Source organism: Hoplias malabaricus, chromosome 5, assembly GCF_029633855.1.
Source record: "Hoplias malabaricus isolate fHopMal1 chromosome 5, fHopMal1.hap1, whole genome shotgun sequence".
Taxonomy (NCBI): domain Eukaryota; kingdom Metazoa; phylum Chordata; class Actinopteri; order Characiformes; family Erythrinidae; genus Hoplias; species Hoplias malabaricus.
The window spans coordinates 16,115,823-16,135,026 of NC_089804.1; the positions used below are offsets into that span (position 1 = coordinate 16,115,823).

Sequence of the window (19,204 nt, forward strand, 5' to 3'; positions counted from 1 at the left end):
CCAGTTTGATAGAGTTTACCTTCTGATTGAGCAAGGCCTGAACGACGTGGTTGGCAACCTATCAACATTTAAAAAAATGAGAAAAAAGGCAAGCAAAAATGATTTAGCAGTTGCAAATATAATGAACATAGAAATGCTTTTTTTATTACTATTAATCTACATTTAAAGCCAAAGACATAAACACGGTGATATAACATGTAGCCCGTCAGAGCTCACCTCATCCAAGCATCTCTCGTAAGCTTCCCTTTGGCTCTCATTGGCTAGGGAAAGAGCGGAGTTCTCAGCCTGGTCCACAACAGAGGATGCTCATTATTCACTGCACTGATATTTAACAGATAACATGTAGAATGGCTCACACTATAGCTATGAGGTAATATATTGGAGAAAAGTGACTCACTTGTAGCTCTCGGACACGCTCTAGGAGCTCGCTGCTGCTTTCCTCCTCCAGATATGATTCCAGGTCACCCTCCTCGGACTCCAGGTCCTCCTCAAGCACTCTGTGCTGGGCCTCCTCTGACATCATTTTCACCTGCAGAGAAAAAATATAAGAAGTCATATAGATGGCTGAATTTAGCAGAACTTTGTAAGATAAACACATTATTGAGAACAAGACAATAAAGCGTAATAAAACGTAGGGTGTATGAGTGCAAAGAACAACCACAGTTGAGTGAAGCAGATACTTTCATGGCTTTCCAAACAATTCCTACCACTGGAACAAGCAGAAAAAGAGAAAAGTGGCAGACCAAAGCCAGTGTGAAAATCTTGTGCCTACAAGGATCTCTGGAACAGTGGCATGATAGGAATTGGCTACAGCCCCATATTAATAAAGAGGATTAGATGGAACTAAGCGTTCTAATCACACCAGTGGATCACAATCATGTCGCAGCCCTATGACTCCAGCTTAACCTGCATTAGTGACCAGGGCACAGGAGCCTGGTTCACATGGCCTACATAAGCTCCAACAACAAGAGGCCCACTTGACCGTGGCATTTGTTACAACATGTTCGCATTCTAGCAAAATAAAGCAGGCCACTACCTAATGGAAGCATTGTGCTAAGAGTTATCAATGCTGTTGCCATTTGTAACAAAGAATCAGATTCATCCAGACTACTCCTGACCTTCACATGCCCTTTATATCCAAGCCCACCCATTCCTGTTATTGCATTACCATAACCTTGACCTTCACAATGACCTCAAAATAATACCAATACACAGACTATCCTGTTACAAAACTGAGTCTAAAAATCGATTCGCATGTTCATGGCACTCATTCATAATTGATGCTTTTAAGGTTGTGTGCGCTGCATTATGTCTCAGCAGAGTTGCTTGGCTCGTGTGAAAACAGATGAATACAAAGCCCACTGAGGGTCACAGAGATTTGATGGAGGGCAGTGGGTCAGAGAACACTGCCCCACTTTTACAGTGAAGGAATTGCACAGTGCAGGACTGTCTGCCATGCTCCAGTGCCAACAAACTCGACTCGCTATTTCAGGCCTCGGCTTTTGAGACGGAGAAAGGCAGACACTGTTAATTAGCGATGCACCAGTATAGAAACTGTGGGCTAGGGCTGAGACCCGATGTATGTAGCTCACACATCTGCCAATGTCAGCATTTCTAACATGGAAACTAGGTCTTTATGCATATATAAACATAACAGATAACTGTAACAATTACTTATATACGGGTTACAAATGCATCATCAGAATTAAGCTTTGCTATAAACTTTCTCATATTATCTCATATTATCTCAGTTATTCAGCAGTGCATAAAAACAATGGCTATTCTCTTCCTGGTTTCTCTTACAATTTGAAACAAAGCCTGAAGAACATTCTGGATATAGACAAGCACTTTTTTACTTGACTAGTGCACCGTGTGCCAGAATTCAAATACTAAAAATCACTGTTTGCATATTTTTTTTCATCACACGAAAGATAGCACACACTCCGACAGCTACCAGTTTTATATTTGTACAAGACTTCAAAACGTGGCCTATTTTGCTCATGTCTGTAAACTATGTAGGTTATTTAGACATATTGATTGTCCAAAACATTCATTCATTATCTGTAAGTGTTTATCCAGTTCAGGGTCGCAGTGGGTCCAGAGCCTACCTGGAATCATTGGGTGCAAGGCGGGGGCACTAGTCCTTCACAGGGCAACACAGACACACACACACACACACACACACACACATTCACTCACATACTCGCACCTACGGACACTTTGAGTCGCCAATCCACCTACCAACGTGTGTTTTTGGACTGTGGGAGGAAACCGGAGCACCCGGAGGAAACCCACGCAGACACAGGGAGAACACACCACACTCCTCACAGACAGTCACCCGGAGAAAACCCACGCAGACACAGAGAGAACACACCACACTCCTCACAGACAGTCACCCGGAGGAAACCCACGCAGACACTGGGAGAACACACCACACTCCTCACTGACAGACACCCGGAGCGGGAATCAAACCCACAACCTCCAGGTCCGTGGAGCTGTGTGACTGCAACACTACCTGCTGCCCATTGTCCAAAACATGAATGTGTTAACTGCCTTGATTTCAAGGATGCGCTGTTAATGAAGTAAAGGGTATCACTAGTGTGTCTCTAGATTTAGAAACAGTGAAAAAATACAGAGCCCTGCTTTAGACAGATTTTCTTAATGCACTTTATTTTAAGTTCAAGGACAGTTTTAGGAAAATGCCTCAATTTTGGTATTGATTTTTGATTTCTTGCACGTTATAAACATAATGCCTTTTGTGCAATAGTCATGGAGTGCAGAGCTAACTTAGGTTCACAGTGCCTCCTCCTCCCCCCGAGAACCGATAGAGCGGGGCTTATCACACCAGTTGGAACAACACTGTGCCAGTAGTCGTCCATTTAAAAGCTGTGCAAACATTACCCATGTCCATGAACTATATATAGCAGCAAGCTGAAAAAACAGGCAGACATGAGAGCAATGAGGGGGTTTTTGTGCACGCAGACGGACCTAAAGGGTTGCGGCTGCTCTGTATCTGTTCTTGACTGTGAGCCAGAAATGCATTATGTCTAATACAGGACTGGAAAGCCATTGAGACACACCAGGTAATGAATGCAGAAAAATAGCTTATAGGGTGTAAGACACTAAGGCCTGAGGCAAACAAAACATAATCCGCTTCTTATAGATTAAATGCCAAGTTTATTTGACCGCCATTGTGTGCTGGATATTGCTAGAGGAGGTAAACCTAGCAGCATTCCAGGTCAGCTTTTTTCAGACAATAACAACACTGGCTTTAAAATCGCATGCCTCCTTTTTCAGAGCTATAATTCACAATTACATACACATGCTGGGTGCCTGTGGAACATGTGTGAAGATGGTAATTTTCCAAGCCTCCTGACACCAATAAGTCTGAACACAAAAGAGTCTGACCCTGGATACATGTGTCAGACAGAAGCATTAGTTATGACTGCTTTAAACATGTAAAAAGACTAATAGAGCTAATAAACCAACAGCTGCAAGACAGCAGTGCACTTAGGTCCTACTGAATGCAAACCGGTTCCACAGTTTCACTCTTAACTACTAACATCAGGACTTCAGCTACAGTTGGAGCAGCTCACACTGGATTCCTTTAGTCCATCTTTCACTCTACGTCCCCGATGGACCTCCCTGGGTTCAGACTGCACAGGAAGCCAAGATTCACCCCTCAGGAGATTATCCGAGACGCCGTGCGCAATGCCGCCACCAGGCTTGCTCATCTTTCCTTTTCATCTCTGAATCACTGGCGGACAATGAAAAATTAATGGATGAGTAAGTCGAACCCACAGAGGCAGAGTCTAATGTGAAGTCTTTGAGATAATTGTGGCAGTAGAATGTAGATTGTATGTACAGCAATTTGTGCAGTCATCTCCAATCAGGAATTCCCCAGGATTGTGAGTAATTCCCTCACGGTAATGGTTTAACGGGTCCAGTATTTACAGTAACCAAGCTTCCGTACAAACAGATCTGCTCTGCCCACTGGATTTTAGACATTTTTGCTCTGTTCTCTTTCTTCTCCGTTGTCTCTTTTGCCATATTCAAGCAGTATTCTTATCCCCTGTTCACACCTGGCATTAATATACTTTACAAATATATACAGGTTAAAACTATATATATATATATATATATAAATGACAAGAGGCATAAATAACAAATGACCCTAACCTTAACCCTCAGTAAACAAATGAAAACTGATACGTCTTCATTTTTTAATTATAAACGTCAAATTTGAACTAAAAATGTATGGAAAAGTCAACAAAACTAAACTGCCTAGAAGTGATTATGTTTTCTGGAGTCTTGTCCTGACACTTCACACACACACACACACACACAACTGCAGCTTGAAATGTCATCATTTATTCAGGCTGAGGCAGTGACGCAGTTAATGTAGGAGGTACTTATTGCTGTCAGAGATGCAGTAAGACGCTTTGAAGTTCACACTACAAGAATAATGCAGTCAATTCCATCTCTGACCCCCTCCAAATGTGGTTCGAGTGATCGGATCCTAACGCGTCCTCTGGATGCTTTGTACCCCCTTCACACTCGTACTTTGATTATGATCAGATCACACAGGACGCCTGTTAACGCCAGGTGTGAACTGGACATGGTGGGTCGAGCGCTGTGATTGGACAGACCCAAATGAGGAGGTGGGTCCACTCTAAAATGTCTGCCCTCTACAAGAAACACCACAAAATGGCTCATTTTAGCAGCCCATAAAATCTCACTGGGGTGTTTTATTTTTACAGTGTGCTCCAGATACAGAAATTAATGTTCAGAAGCTTGGAAAAACAGACACCCCCCGCCCCCCCCCACCTCCAAATTCACCCCCTTTAAAATCTGATTAACAACAATAACATCTGCTAATAATATATAGTGCCAAAATAAAATGCATGTCTGCTGATTTTTAGTCATGTAGTCATTAATGTCTCATGACTAACCATTTGCTGAGACGCTCCACAATGCACACTACGCTATTCTGGTCGGCCGCATCTCTGTCAACAACAGATGTCCTGATGGTGGGTGCTTTCACCTACGATCACTTGTGACAGAGCTAAGTCACTAAGTCTTCATTCCCCGGCAGCCAGCAGGGAAACAGGGCTAATCTCCTCTTGTCACGACCAAATGAGATTAGCATCAGTTTGCATCTGGCCCAGAACTTCAGGTTTGCATTCCAAATAGGTCTAATCTGAAGTGTCTGCACATGGCACCTTTGGTGTGAAAATCCACCATCAGTGATTCAGCGGTCAGACATACTTCACAGCTTAGTTTGATTAGTAAGAGAAGAGCTAGAACCTGAACAAAAACAAAAGCAGGACTCCATTTATCCTCCATGCTAACAGGATTCTTAGCACGTCTTCCACACTGCAACCCCTTAGAAAACACCGTGGCATAGACATAGCAAGGCAGCCGAGCACATTAATCTGTAACACAGTACATTTATTGGACCTGGCTGCAGAGAGACTACTGTTGGTGATCGGAGCTGGAAAACGGACGCGCGGCCGGGCCGTCATTGTCCTGGTTTCCCTATGCTTCTGAGTCACCAGGTTGGTATGATGGCCAGAGGAAAGTCTCCTAAACGTGACTAAGACTGGAAACCAGAGCTTCTGTCTACAAAGCTGCGTAAAGCACGACTGTCAGGCACCGCAGGCGATTCGCTCCGTTTTTGGACACATCAAACGGGGATGAATGCTCTCGTCTGACAATGTGGAGAAAGCAGGCCGGCGCTCTCTGAATGTTGGCAAACTTGGTGACGTGATTTAGGAGGACTGATTTAGTAGATTTTGAGGATTAACGTGGCAAAGAATGCTGATTTTTTTCCCCCTGCTTCCCAATCAAAAGGGCCACAGGCAGCTAATTTCAAGGTCCATCTGGACACTGTGCTACATTCAGGAATCTCAGCCACGATAATAACTGCAACAACACAGTCTGTGTTCAGTCACTGTTATATTTTCACTGAAATAGAGTTATAGGCAGTAGAATATATGGGGGGAAAGCCTCAGACAAGTCCTGAACAAAGAGGTCTACAGGCCTGGCTTTGTAAACGGTGCCGTTTCCCCTCCTGTGTGCATCAGTGTTTCAGCACAATTCTGCTTTTTAATCATTCCTAGAAGGTGTGGATCTGCTCCGTCTGAGTGAGTTTGAAGATGGTGATTCTTGGGGTAGAGGTGGCCTATGTGTAAATAAGGTTAGATCATTTTGATCCGCGTTAATACAGTTAGTGTATTGTATATTAACCAGGGTTTCCTCCTCAATACATGTTTGGAACAGGGACCTTAATTAATGCATATAATGATTCTGAGCAAACAGCAGATAAAAAGGGAAATTGCTGGTAGTGGGAGGATGGCATAAGGCCAGCAAGAAGAAGGCAATCAAACAGAATTGGGGCTCTCTCTGGGATCCCTAAACCACACTGCCTGCCCAGCCTCCATCCCCCACACTCTAGGAGTTATTAAGAAGCAGCCAATCCTCGTCCGCGGAGACCGTCTCTGATTATTCACACCCTGCACAATGGGCACACAGCCCTGCGACACCCCCAGAACCCCGAATATTGATCTTTTTCTGTGTGATTTATGAGCTGATAAAATGATGAATGGCCTCGGAAGAAGGGGACTAGATGGTCCCTCTTACGCACACAATGAAAGGGATTAGCAGATAGGTGTCATCTGCTGGTTTCCATCTCAGGAAGAAAATGCAAACAAACATAAAAGGCCGGCATCGGTCCCACGGGGGAGCATTATTTTTTCCTTCTGATCTGAACTATCCTCAGCCTCTGCTCTTTAATATTCTATTAGGTTTAGAACAACCTTCAATAATGCAGTGTTCTTGCAGTTTAATCCTAATTTCCATTTACCCACTTCACGCAGCACTAATGCATCCATGACGTCCCATCAGCCGTGCACTCGCTGACCCTCCGTCCTGCACATCTAACCAGAGCTAAAGCAAGGCAGCGGCGAGTCTGCAGCTGAAAGAGGAGCGATCGGTCAGAGCCATGGGAAGCGATGGGCCGCTTCATAAATCCCAGACTGTCCTCCACACAGCGGCGAAAGAGGGTTCTCATCTTTTAAATCCTCTGAAGGCCTTGGAGTTATCAAAAGGCAGAGCAGACGAGACAAACAAATCGCACGGCTCTTTCAAGGCCTGCTGGAAATGTGTGGAGATAAACTACGAATTAGCAGACGGCGGGGTGTGAATTACCCCATTAATTAGCTCCCACCTGGGCTGCGAATGGCATCTATGCTGAGTCAGATTCTCCGTCCCGTCACACCCCAAACACAATGAACGCTCGACTAACCACGGTGATGAGTGTGTAATAGCCTGGAAATGCATTCTGAAAATGTTTTTTTTTTCGATTTTTGTCCACCCCCTTGCAGTATTATTTCATAGAGCGTGTTTAATTAATGTCCAACACCAGTGTGTGCAGTTCAGAAAGATGACAGGTGTGATTCCCTTTGTTTTTTTGTTTGTTTGTAAATAAAAGAGTGAAGTAAACGAGTGTCTTGATTAGTGCAGATGTTCACTGACACTTAGGCCAACGGTCCAATCAAAAGGGTTTAAAATGCTATGGCAATACAATTAAAGCACTTTAATAATCAAAGCCGTTTCAACCTTTTCATTTATAATTTTACCTCAACTTTAGCTCGAGGAATATACCACTAGCCTTCACTGTGGTGATCTGATGGCACTACAGAGCTCTCAGCTCAAGGGCTTAGAGAAGGATAAACAGATAGATTCAACAAAATGCAGTAAGAATCTATAGTAAATATTCGCAATATTTAAAAAACAGAAATAGAACATCTATAAACAATTATAACAAAATGTGTTCAAGAAAGAAATCTCTCTCTCTCAGTCCTTTCATCACAATATTTTACCACAATGTGAAGGAGAGACAGCGAGAGAGAGAGAGAGAGAGAGAGAAAGAAGAGAAAGAGAGAGAAAGAGAGAGAGAGAGAAAGAAGAGAAAGAGAGAGAGAGAAAGAGAAAAAGAAGAGACAGAGAAACAGAGAGAGAGAGAGAGAAAGAAGAGAAAGAGAGAGAGACAGAAAAAGAAGAGACAGAGAAAGTACGTGGCTAAAGTAATATCTTACATTTTCAAAATAAAAATTCACCTCAGTCACAATCAGAAAACAGTACACAATAAACAATGTTTGTCAAAAAAAAAAAAAAAAGATAAAACTACCTTAATGAGACATGAATGAATGGCAACATACCTTTCCCTTGACAGTCCCTAAATCCAGACATGCACAGATATAACTGATAAAAGAGTTCAAACAAGGATTTCCTTTAAGCTACTAACAGAAATGTCCACAAAAGCAGCCTCGCCTGAGATGACTTTACCTTCACGTCCAGTTAGAGCATCCTAGTGACCCGCGAGCACGCCAGAGGAGCACGACCACTACCAGACACGGACGCAGGATCAAAATAAGCCACAAAGAACCATACGGCTGTCAGCCGCAGAACCTCGACTGAGGCCGGGCGCCTGTCCCTCAGCGTGGACTTGAAGAGCCTGTCCTTAGGCGAGTCGGACCAGGCCATCCAATGCAGCCACGTCCTCCCATTGTTCCGGGCAGAGTGAAGCAGGCATCCTGCCCCTACAGACCCAGCCTACTACAACAGCTGTGGGCCAGCCCCCCACCTCTCCACTCCCAGTATCTCCCTCCTCCAACGGCTGCGGCCAAACATTAACCCTGCGACTGCTGGAGGGGCCATAAAAAAGAAAAAGGGGGTTATGTTTCAATAGGAGACAACGCTGCGGCCCCACACAAAGACGAAGGACAGCGAAAGGATATCCGAACAGGCGCAAAAAGGGAGTCGTGGAGTTACCGGGGCAACCCAGCCCCTGTCGGGGAGTAGGAGCCTCCTCTTAAGAGGATTGTCTGACTGTGGAAGACTAGCGCTGATTGGATTGTGAACGCAGTCACTGAGACAGTCGATGTAGTAAGTGTGCAGAAGAAATGTGACCTGGTTAAGAGCGGGGGGACAAGGTTAGCTGGGGCTGAGAAAGAGCAATCTGCTGCTCTTTCACTAATACAACTGCTTAATAACCTAATGATGAACTGTAGCATCTCAAACTGAAACCCAGAGCTTCAGGAAGCGCTAGAGTGTGACCTGAAATGACATGATCTGAGACTAGACCCCATCTGACTTTAAATTTATCTCCAACCAGTTCAAATGCATTGGGAGGGGATTCAGATTCTGAAAATAAATTATGTTCTGAGCATAAAACACTCCAGCAGTGAGTCATAACCCAAATTCAAAAATACTGTTCCATTGGTGAAGTAGATTAAAGAGGACGTGCTATAAAAGAAAATAAAAATCACTTGTTTAGTGCATGTGCACATTAATTTGGGGATCTGGAGCTCCTACCAACCCACAGACTGTGACATAAAACAACCCAGACAGTTTTTGTGGGCTGCCAAAGTCAAAAAACATGGGATGAAACTAGCCGTTCTTATTTTCTGCTACTTCTTACAGAGAGTTTAGAACTGTCCCGCCTCTTCGTCAGCGTCTGCCCAATCACAGCGCTGGACCCGCGTTTATGTGCCAGTGCAAAGGCGAGGTGGAGAGGAGCAAAACAAAAAATAATGTGAACAGAGTGAAAATAAATAAAACCCAGTCCTGCTCCTTGCTCCTGGGCTCTCACCCTGAACTCTCTGAATTCTCTCTTAAAAGAACAGGTGCTAAAGTTTAGACTAGTACAGGGATGTTTAGACAGGAGGATGACGCTGCTGTGGTGTTGGATCCTTGTGTTAAGGCCCAGAACTGTGCTCACTGGTGGAAAAGGGGTACAGTATGTCAACTCATTCATTCATTCATTGTCTGAAACCGCTTATCCAATTCAGGGTCGCGGTGGTTCCGGAGCCTACCAGGAATCACTGGGCGCAAGGCGGAAACACACCCTGGAGGGGGCGCCAGTCCTTTACACACACATTCACTTACACCTACGGACACTTTTCAGTCTCCAATCCACCTACCAACATGTGTTTTTTGGTGACAGTCACGCAGAGGAAACCCACGCAGACACAGGGAGAACACACCACACTCCTCACAGACAGTCACCCAGAGGAAACCCACGTAGACACAGGGAGAACACACCACACTCCTCACAGACAGTCACCCGGAGGAAATCCACACAGACAACACACCACACTCCTCACAGACAGTCACCCGGAGGAAACCCACGCAGAGAGAGAGAGAAAGAGAACTAACTATATCAATATAACGATGAGAGACTGACGCCAACAGCTGATGTTTCCCTGTGGCCTATTATCTGACAAAAAATTCAGAGTTATTACATTCAAGCACAGTATAAACAGACCATAAATCATATTAAGCAGGATCAGCAGGTTGGCTATCACAATAAACATCCCATCCTCTCTGCAGCTTGCCTCAAAATGAACTTGGGGTTAAAAAAAAAAAAAAGGAAAAGTTTTTCTCCCTCTCCGCCAACACGAGTGTTATCATTCATCCAGAGGCAGGGTAATTATCGCATCAGCACCTGAGCACAAACTAAACTGTTCATATTCGACTGACACCGATGTGCTAATTTTCCATAATTCTCCACAGATACCAAAGCAGAGCTGGAACGTTCATGCATTATCCAAGATAAACATCACATCCCTTAAATCAAAAAGGGCTAGGAGGTCCCGGCGAAGCCTGCCGCGAGGATCCCCTAACAGAGCAACTGGCTGCTTTCCAGCACAACAATGAAATCCTTGTGAACGACTTTTGCGGAAAACATTCTTAAAATACCACGCAGACCTTGTGATTAAAGGGCTAATGAAGAAGCCCTGGAGCTTCAGCCCCAACTGTGTCTGAACCCCCGGGAATGCCTCTGTCAGCTCTGCATTCACACGAGCACTCTTGCTGCTGGAATTCCACCTAGTCTGTAGTCTGTGTGTATGTGGCTACACATTAAAGACCCAAATGGGATGACGTGACCTAAATGCAACCGGGGGGTCACATGTTGTCCTGGAGCTAACAATCAAGAGGCAAGAGAATTCATCACAAAGGGCCATTATGACCCCTGCAAATGCCACTTTCACTCCAGGAAAGTGCTGCGAGTTGTGCCACAGCCTTGTAAATATAATTACGTGCAATGATCAATAATGAGGTAATATGTGAAACTTGGGGAAGGGAGATGAAAAGGATTTGGAGTCTAATTTTGGAGTGAAACCCACCCATTGTGGAGCGCTGCTGTTTTTTCAAGTGCTACCAATTTGGTGCTCAGCAGTGACAGGCAAACTGGCGCACACTTGGACGAGTCAGACAGCCCCAGGTGTCGAATGGCATTTGCATTTAACACACGTAAGTGCTCTGCCAAACGGCATCTATTGCCTCGCAGCTGGACGCTGGACACAACTGGAACATCTAGAGGAAAATTAAACAGGAATTTACAGTCCAGAAGTTTCGACTGATGAAACCCGGGCTTCGGATTAGAACCGGGTAAAGGCCCTGAACAGTAAACTTGGTCATTTGATAAAGCTGAAGTTATCCAGATAACAGGGATCAATCTGGAAGATTTGTGGTGTTGTGTAACTGCAAGATCAACTACAAGAAAATCATTTTTGACAGATGAATTGACAGATGGTGTGCAGCCTGAGGTCCAGGAGTTGGTCCAGTCTACGCTGCAGTGCTGTGGTGAGTGCCCCAGGCCAGCAGTTGGTTCATGCTGCAGCGTTGTGGTGATTCCGGATTAAGGGAATAAATCAGAGCCCAGGCGAAAAAGCCCCCATTGAGAGGGAGACAGCTTAATGGCCTGTAAAGTGCTGAACTCCATGTGAGGTGGAGGGGCCGATCCACCTTTTAGAAATGCGACACTAGTCTGGGGGCTAGAAGAGGGGGTCGGGCCATGACTCGGTCTTCGACTGACCCCTCGTCTGCTCTTTGTATTTGTACGACAGCAGTGATCATCACTTTAAACTGTACACGACCTAGTGACCTACACGAAAAAACGTCGGAGGATTAAAAAGTTAATAATTCTCACATGGGATTACATGGTTATGCATGTCTTGTGTCCCACCCACGCATCATTAGGAGCGAGGACATCAATGAGACTGTTTGTGTGGACGGTAAATACTCCGGTAACCAAACACAGCACGGTAGCGTCAACATTACAGCGCTTGACAAAGCAGAATTGTCACCGAGGTCACAAGTGCGCATGCAAACGTTGCGTCCGCTAAACAAGACCCTCTCAGAGGAGCCAGGGTTGGATCCTGGTAGCCATGGTAACCACCTTGGGTAAATGTCACGCTGACCACGGTATGCAGTTCCCAAATAAAAAGAGGAAGACATCGGAGCAAGTTCCTCCACTGACCAACAACGAAGGGACATCACACATGATATGTATATAAATATATATATAAAAAAAGGAAATAAGAGAGGACCTACTGCTGGGAAATGAGGAACTGCAAAGAAAACATCCGAGCATATGCTTTGTTTAAAGGCTGGTATGCGAGCAGCACTGACCCGGGGGCTGCTGTCCCCTGGTCGGTGCCGCTGTAAAATGCAATGAAGCCTGGTCTGCAGTAGGCTTCAGGGACATGGCCATGAAACATCTGGACGCCAGGCGCAGTGGCTTCAAGCAAACGCCCTCCAGCAGCCTTTTGGCTGGGCTGTCCCAGTTTTTCCTTTGCGTGGCCACCAAAGTCTCGTGGAACGATGATCCTAACATCCTCCCGGATTAATGCACGCTGCTTTTATGGGGACGGTGTACAGAGCCTTGCTGGCAACTTCATTAATCACCTGCCTCTGCCCGTGCGAAGACGTATGTGAATCCCACTGCCAAATAACATCTACATGTTTCTGCAGACAGGACGGGCGGGACGGCTCGCTTTAAAAGCAAAGACCCTCTAGCGAGGCGGTTTGCATATTTAACGTAAACATGGTACACATCAGGGCTCGTAGGCCTCTTTGGGGAATGGCTTGGCTGTAATTAACAGGATGAGGGGTCACAGGACCCCAAACCACCAAGGCTTTCATTTCCAGAAAAGAGAGAAATGAAAGCATGAGCCTTTTTTTTTCCTATTTTCTCTTCATGTAGAGCTGGTGGTAGGGCTTTTCAGAGTCAGAGCGCACTATGAATGTAGCCATTTTGTGCCAAAATTTAAAAAAAGAAGAGCCAAGAAAGCCCCTTCCACATCAAGTGTGCCATGTTTGATGGCGTTTGTTTAACACTTGGCGACCCGTGTCGCGGACATTTATCCATCCTTTGCCCAAACAGGAAGTGCCATTGACCTGGTTTACTTGAATTGATTAAGGCCACATTCCGAAGCATATTTCCGCTCAGACCGAGTATGAATTGAATGTTTGTTGCGGCCCAAAGACTGGAGCTCTGTGAAAAACCAGTTCAAATGTTTGCACGGCCTGAGCTTTCTTCTGTGGGGTGGACTCGAAGCAAAACAAATCCTGGCACAAACTGTGCAATCGCTCATTTCATTTTAAGTGGCCAATGATAAAGTTGCGCTAACACAACACACAAACAGCCACCGCCGTCTTAATAAAAAGGGACTATTGAAGACTCCATTTTTTTTAAAATGAGAGATTATTCAAAAATGAACCCGTCTGAAGAAAGATGCAAGAGCAAAAAAATCACATTTCACCCATGTGATCTCCTGCTGTTCCGACAAAGGCTGGGAAGCCCCAGAAATAAAACAAAGGCTGCAGGGGGAAATCACGGCACGCATAATTGCTCTACTCCAAATATCTGCAGCGTGTGGAAACAGTGGCGCAAACTCGCAGAGTCGGCACCGTGCTCCCCTGCTGCGCTCCCGTCATACATCTCCGGCTTCCCTGAGCAATTGATGAATTTTCTACATGCTAATGTGCCCCACTGGTCCATAACCATGGTAACCGAAAGCTGGGGAGCAGGATGGTGGAAACGTGCTTATGGAAGGGGGGCTGATAACGGAGCAGGCAGCCACATTATCAAGACATGGGACAAGCAGACAGATAAAGAGAAAGGCAGACTGTGTGTGTCTGTAGGAGCTGGTACGTATGGGCTGCATGGCTGACTCGACAAGCCAGGGGACTTGTACGGCGTGTTGGTGTTGAATAGGGATTAGTAATTTAAATTTTCTCTGTATTTTCACTGCTGTGTTGCCTCCACTCCACGGAGATATACACCACTAGCAATGACCCATTCCATTTTCTCACGCTCACAAGAACAGTAGCTGAGCTGAGCTCCAGCTTCCCCCAGCCAGAGCCGCCCCGGCCAAAGGTCCGATTTCATGCTTCAGTCCTAATTGTCCAGAGAGCCGTGTTTGGACGCTTGAATGCGGCATAAGGACAAAAACCGTAAACACTGGCCACAAAACACCACTCATTCGGCCACCAGATAAAATCAAGAGTATGGTCATCCCCTCTAACCTACATTTTCACCCCAAGTCCCACTAAAAATGCGGGGACGGGGGGAGCATTTTAAGTGGGTTGCTTGTGCTTCTTTAGATTAGACTTTCTCATCTTGGTTTTACAAATAACAGTCATAGTATTACATTTGTCTAATAATATAATCTTATATACTCTTACAAGCATTTAATGACCCACCTTAGACCTTCCCATCTCCACCCTTTATCCATTTATTTACTGTGACAGTGACTGGTGGAGCTATTAAACACATTCACTCATATCTTGTATCCGATTCGTCCTGTTCTGGGTCACGTGGAGTCAGAGCCCACCGGGAATCACTGGGGGCAAGGTAGTAAACCCACACAGACAGAGAGAACACACCCAACTCCTCACAGACAGTGACCCGAGGCAGGAGTCTGGAGCTGTGTGACGCAACTCTACCTGCAGTGCCACCGTACCGCCCTTACAAGACACATCAAAGGATTAATAACTAGTGCCAACGCAGTCAGCCCAGAAATTCCATTTAAGGGCACTGCTATTGTTAAAGGGACCAAAAAAACGCAGCTATTGCTACATGTGTGACAAACATGCTTACTCATTTCCTACAGTAATGCCACAATCATCACTAGAGCAAGATTTTCTGGTTTACATCAAGGACACTCACTTCTGACGAAGGTGGATCCTGACGTAGGAAGGCCACTTTGATGTTCTCAGGCTTTGAGGTGGGTTTGTTAGAAAATGCTTTCGCTAGCTGGCTAAGGCAGCAAGGAGACAGATAAATAAAGTTGAACATCACATGTAGGATTTCTTTATCATGGTGGAAGGGCTGTGTTAATGCAGGGAAAACATACATCAGATATTAGCATCAGGTTTTATTCCAGGTAATACCTCGGACGTCCTGAGCCGGGAATCCTGTACGGAGCACAACTGGCAACACTGTCCGAGTGGTCCGGACGGCCCCCTCTTAAGGTGAGAGATGGCACAGGTGTCTCTCAGCTGAGGGACAGAGCTGGACAGTCGCCGTTCTCCTCAGAAGGGCAAAGCTGTTTGTAGCATCCGCTGCAGTTCAAAAAGAAGTAGTGGTCTGTCCTCACGTGTCTCAGAGTAAACAAAGGTTGGCCTACACTGAGTATAAACAAAATTCAAAATAGCAGTAAAAAGCCAGAAGAGAGAACATTTACCCAAGGCTTTCTCTGTTAAGTCATAGCTTTATCTTGATGGACTCACGTGGTAGTTCTTTTGTGATAGCAGCTGATCAGCCTCTTGGCCCGGTGGCACGATCAGGTGGCCAGACGTGATCTCGCCAGACCATTCTGGGCTGGGGTCCACGAAATAACATCATGAGGCTCGAGAAGGAACAACAGACGCTGTTCACTTAGCTACATAACAGCCACTTTCTGTGCCATGTGGGAGGTGTAGTGTAACTTTCTAAAACGCTGGAGAGTATCATCCTGAGCCACATATGGATCACGTTTTATGGAAAGTGTGCTGTAAATAAAAGGTTACGCGGTGTGAAAAGGATTTTTCCAAACTGCCAGAGGTTCATTAAAGACTCCCTGTGTTTGTAAAGCCTCTGAGCTACAGTTAATCACTCGTTTACAGTGAACTTGGCCACAATGTCATAAATTACAACACAAAACAAAAAGTAAAGACTGCTTAATTAGGCTAAGCATTTGCTTTAATGCAGCGTTCAGATAATAGCCGACATTGTGAGACCTTTCAGATTGACAGCTGTTTGGCAAAACAGCCTCGTTTCTGGCGCCTAAGTATTTTCAGAGTGAAATGGGACAGTAATTGCGCTGCCATGAGAGAGAGAGGTCCAACTAGAAAGTCTGCCCTGCACCCAGCGCCCGGGGCACTGTACAGACGTGCATGTGTGTGTGAGAGAGATTTAGAGTAGATACACCCACAGTGGCATGTTTAGAATCTGACTTAAAAACAAGCAAATGGGGAAAGTCGGGAGCGCGGCGAAAACATGCCCGTTACAAATGAATCAGGTTAATGTTTTTCACACACCGTGGAAGGCAAAAGGGGGCATGAGGGAGGGTGGGAGGGAAGAGAAAAGAAAACATGACCTTCCTTAAGAAAGGCTCTGGCCCTCGCCAAACCGAGAGGTCTGCTCATGTCATCTGCCTTCCATTAGGGACAACGTATGTCCCTCAGGCATGCCAGGAGAAAATGATCAAAGTCTCGGCGAAGAAGAGATAGGGACGTGACCATGGGAGTGGGCTCGCACAGCAGCCACCCAACCGTGACTATCTCTGAACCGGGCAACGAGGCCGCCCGCTCCCATGATGTGGATGATGAGCTTGATGATGAGGCTGATGTGCTTTGTTTACAGAGTAATTTCTGAGTTTATCTTTGATTTCTGTTGCCCTCGGGTTCGATGGACTTTGGTTTGGATCTAGAAACATTCCAGAAAGCCCTCGGCAGGAGGAAATACCAGCACACTTCACTGCAGCGCATTGCAGGAGTTCGGACAACTACAGTCCTGTACATCTCCCCAGAATGGTAGTCTGTGTTAGCTTGTCCTGAGTATAATATGGGTTTTTAAGACATGGGGCTCACAATGTGAAAAACATCTGTAAAATATTAAAGGGGAGGGGCGAGTGTGTGTGAGAGAGGGGGGGGGGCGCTGTGGCATGCTTTTACCCTCAATTACACTTGAATTAGTTGCTGTTTTAGGGTCTGCTGCTGCATGAACAGTGCCAGAATTAGCGGTTTTACAGTGCGATGTGATTACAGCGACAAACAAGAAGTTGGTGATAGTAAAACGGTGCCAGCAGCGCTCTCCCACTGGCTTTAGCCAAACATAGTTGTGGGAAAGGAAAGGAAGGGAAAGGAAAGGAAGGGAAGAGGGGGGTTGCAGCTTTAACTCACGGCTACCGAAGTAAACCCGTCCTGAAAACGCTCGCTTAGTGAACCAAGTTCCGGTGTGAAACGCAAACACGGAGCTAGTTTCAACAAAACGGCCTCTGCAGCCGGTGAAGCGGGCGTTTAAAGAGCCGAGGAGCGACGCATCTTGTCCGGATATCAGCGCGAGCATCCTCGCCCCAGCTCCGGACAAAACAACGGCCGGCTGTAAAGTGGTCTAAAGCGGTTTAACGCTAACGGAAGCTAGCGCTGAGGCAGTTTCTCTCACTCGGCGCGGTTACCCCGCCGTTAACCGGAGCAAACAAGAACCGGAGTACTGTAAAATATATATATAAATAAATAAAAAATTAAAAAAAAAAACGACGAGGGAAAGTAAAGGAAAAACCTCGCTTACCTCAAACTGTTCGTCTCTGGACACTCGGACAGTGAAGAAGACGACGGTTAACCCGTCCAAACACGTTAGGAGACGCCTTTCTCTGCACTCTGCACCGCGCTCGGTCGGTTCATGTTGACGGACTCCCTCCTCTCAGCAGTCTCTCTCTCTCTCTCTCTCTCTTTCTCTCTCCGCCGTGTTTAGGTTTCAGCACTAGGCAGGAAAAGTGATGTCATTGCTGGAAATGAAATGGTGCTGCCCGCCCCGTCCTCGGCGCTGGGGCCCGGCTTTTTGTGCTCCACGTAGACTAGCGGTCCCTCCTCTCATTACAGAAGTACAAAAACAGTACCCGAATAAACGTGTTATAACAGTTTTACCTTATCAAAACTCGGTGTATCTGGCGCCAAAGGAACTCCACATAAATATAAGCTTTACAGACAAAAAGTTACTTAAAGATAGAGGTTTTAAAACAACTTTTCCTCCGAAGAAAACTACTCAAATCAAACAAATCAAAATGGCACATTTCTTCATGCTGTAACCCACAAATTACATTCACACACTTGAGAGAATTCCCCCACAGCGGACACACCAATTGTTGTGTCAATCCTTGAATTCTGGATCTTCCTTAATTTTGCAACCATTTTTTTATATTGTATTCTTTTATTCAAAGTACTTGGCTTGAAACTCACTCACTCACTCATGTTTAGCAGTATCTAAATTCCACACCAGGGGGCACTGTTAATACTGAGCTCATTTTTGGGTCTCCTTGGAGGTCATGTATATAACATTTAGCCCAAATTATTATTATTAGCACTGCAGATTCGCTCTACTAAAACAGTGCCCTAGTAGCGTCAGCAGCTTTAGGTTCTTTTAAGTACCACCTATTTAAATAATAAAATTCGAAGTCCATCATGCCAGTGTGCGCACAAGTTAACCACATACTTTGTATTTGCTAAATTTATGCAAATTAACTTACTAATTTAAGCAACAATAAAGAAACCTTGTGAACTTTATCCTGTGTTTAAAAAAAAATAACAGACTAAATGACACACCATTCATGCACTCAGTCTGATGTATTTAATAATCCCACAGCAGTAAGAGTGACCTACTTTAAGACTACACATGCAAAAGCAAGGGTAATTTAAGTGTTAAATTACCAGCTTTTCTAATGTTTGCTGGAACATATTTGCTACCACATAATTATTACACCCATGGTGCTGTAGTTACTATGAACTCCAGATATAAAACACAAAGGGTTTATTCTCATGAAGTTGGCTCAAATATGTGACGATATGGAGAATAGTCAGTACATGAAATGCATTTGCTAGCGGGCTCAAATCTTGTAAATACAAACCACATAATTGTTTATTCAGGGCCTATAATCAAAGAAAGCTGAGTTTTTGTTTTAAACAAAAGGCGTTATGTTGTATGTCAACATTGTAAACATTGTTACACACCATTCACCCTTTAGTCCACAGGAAAAGTCAGCTGCAAAAACAGTTTGAAAACACTTTTGTGCTGTCACACAAACCAATATATACATGTATTCACACTGTTCTGAGTAGTTCAGCCTGGACTGATTTGTGAATGAGGTGGAAC

The 19,204-nt window shown here is 45.1% G+C and overlaps 1 protein-coding gene across 2 annotated transcripts in view; it reads right to left on the reverse strand.

The window, feature by feature from the left end:
* nckap5l (NCK-associated protein 5-like) overlaps positions 1–17,845 on the reverse strand; it is a 30,700-nt gene extending 12,855 nt beyond the window's left edge. For both annotated transcript variants that reach the window (XM_066671268.1, XM_066671269.1), the window contains exons 1-4: positions 17,627–17,845; positions 398–529; positions 217–285; positions 20–58 (exon numbers count right to left, since the gene is read on the reverse strand). In XM_066671268.1, coding sequence (XP_066527365.1) covers positions 20–58; positions 217–285; positions 398–523 — 234 coding nt within the window. In that variant the 5' untranslated portion in view covers positions 524–529; positions 17,627–17,845. The remainder of the gene's footprint in view (positions 1–19; positions 59–216; positions 286–397; positions 530–17,626) is intronic.
* Between the last annotated feature and the right edge of the window lie 1,359 nt (positions 17,846–19,204).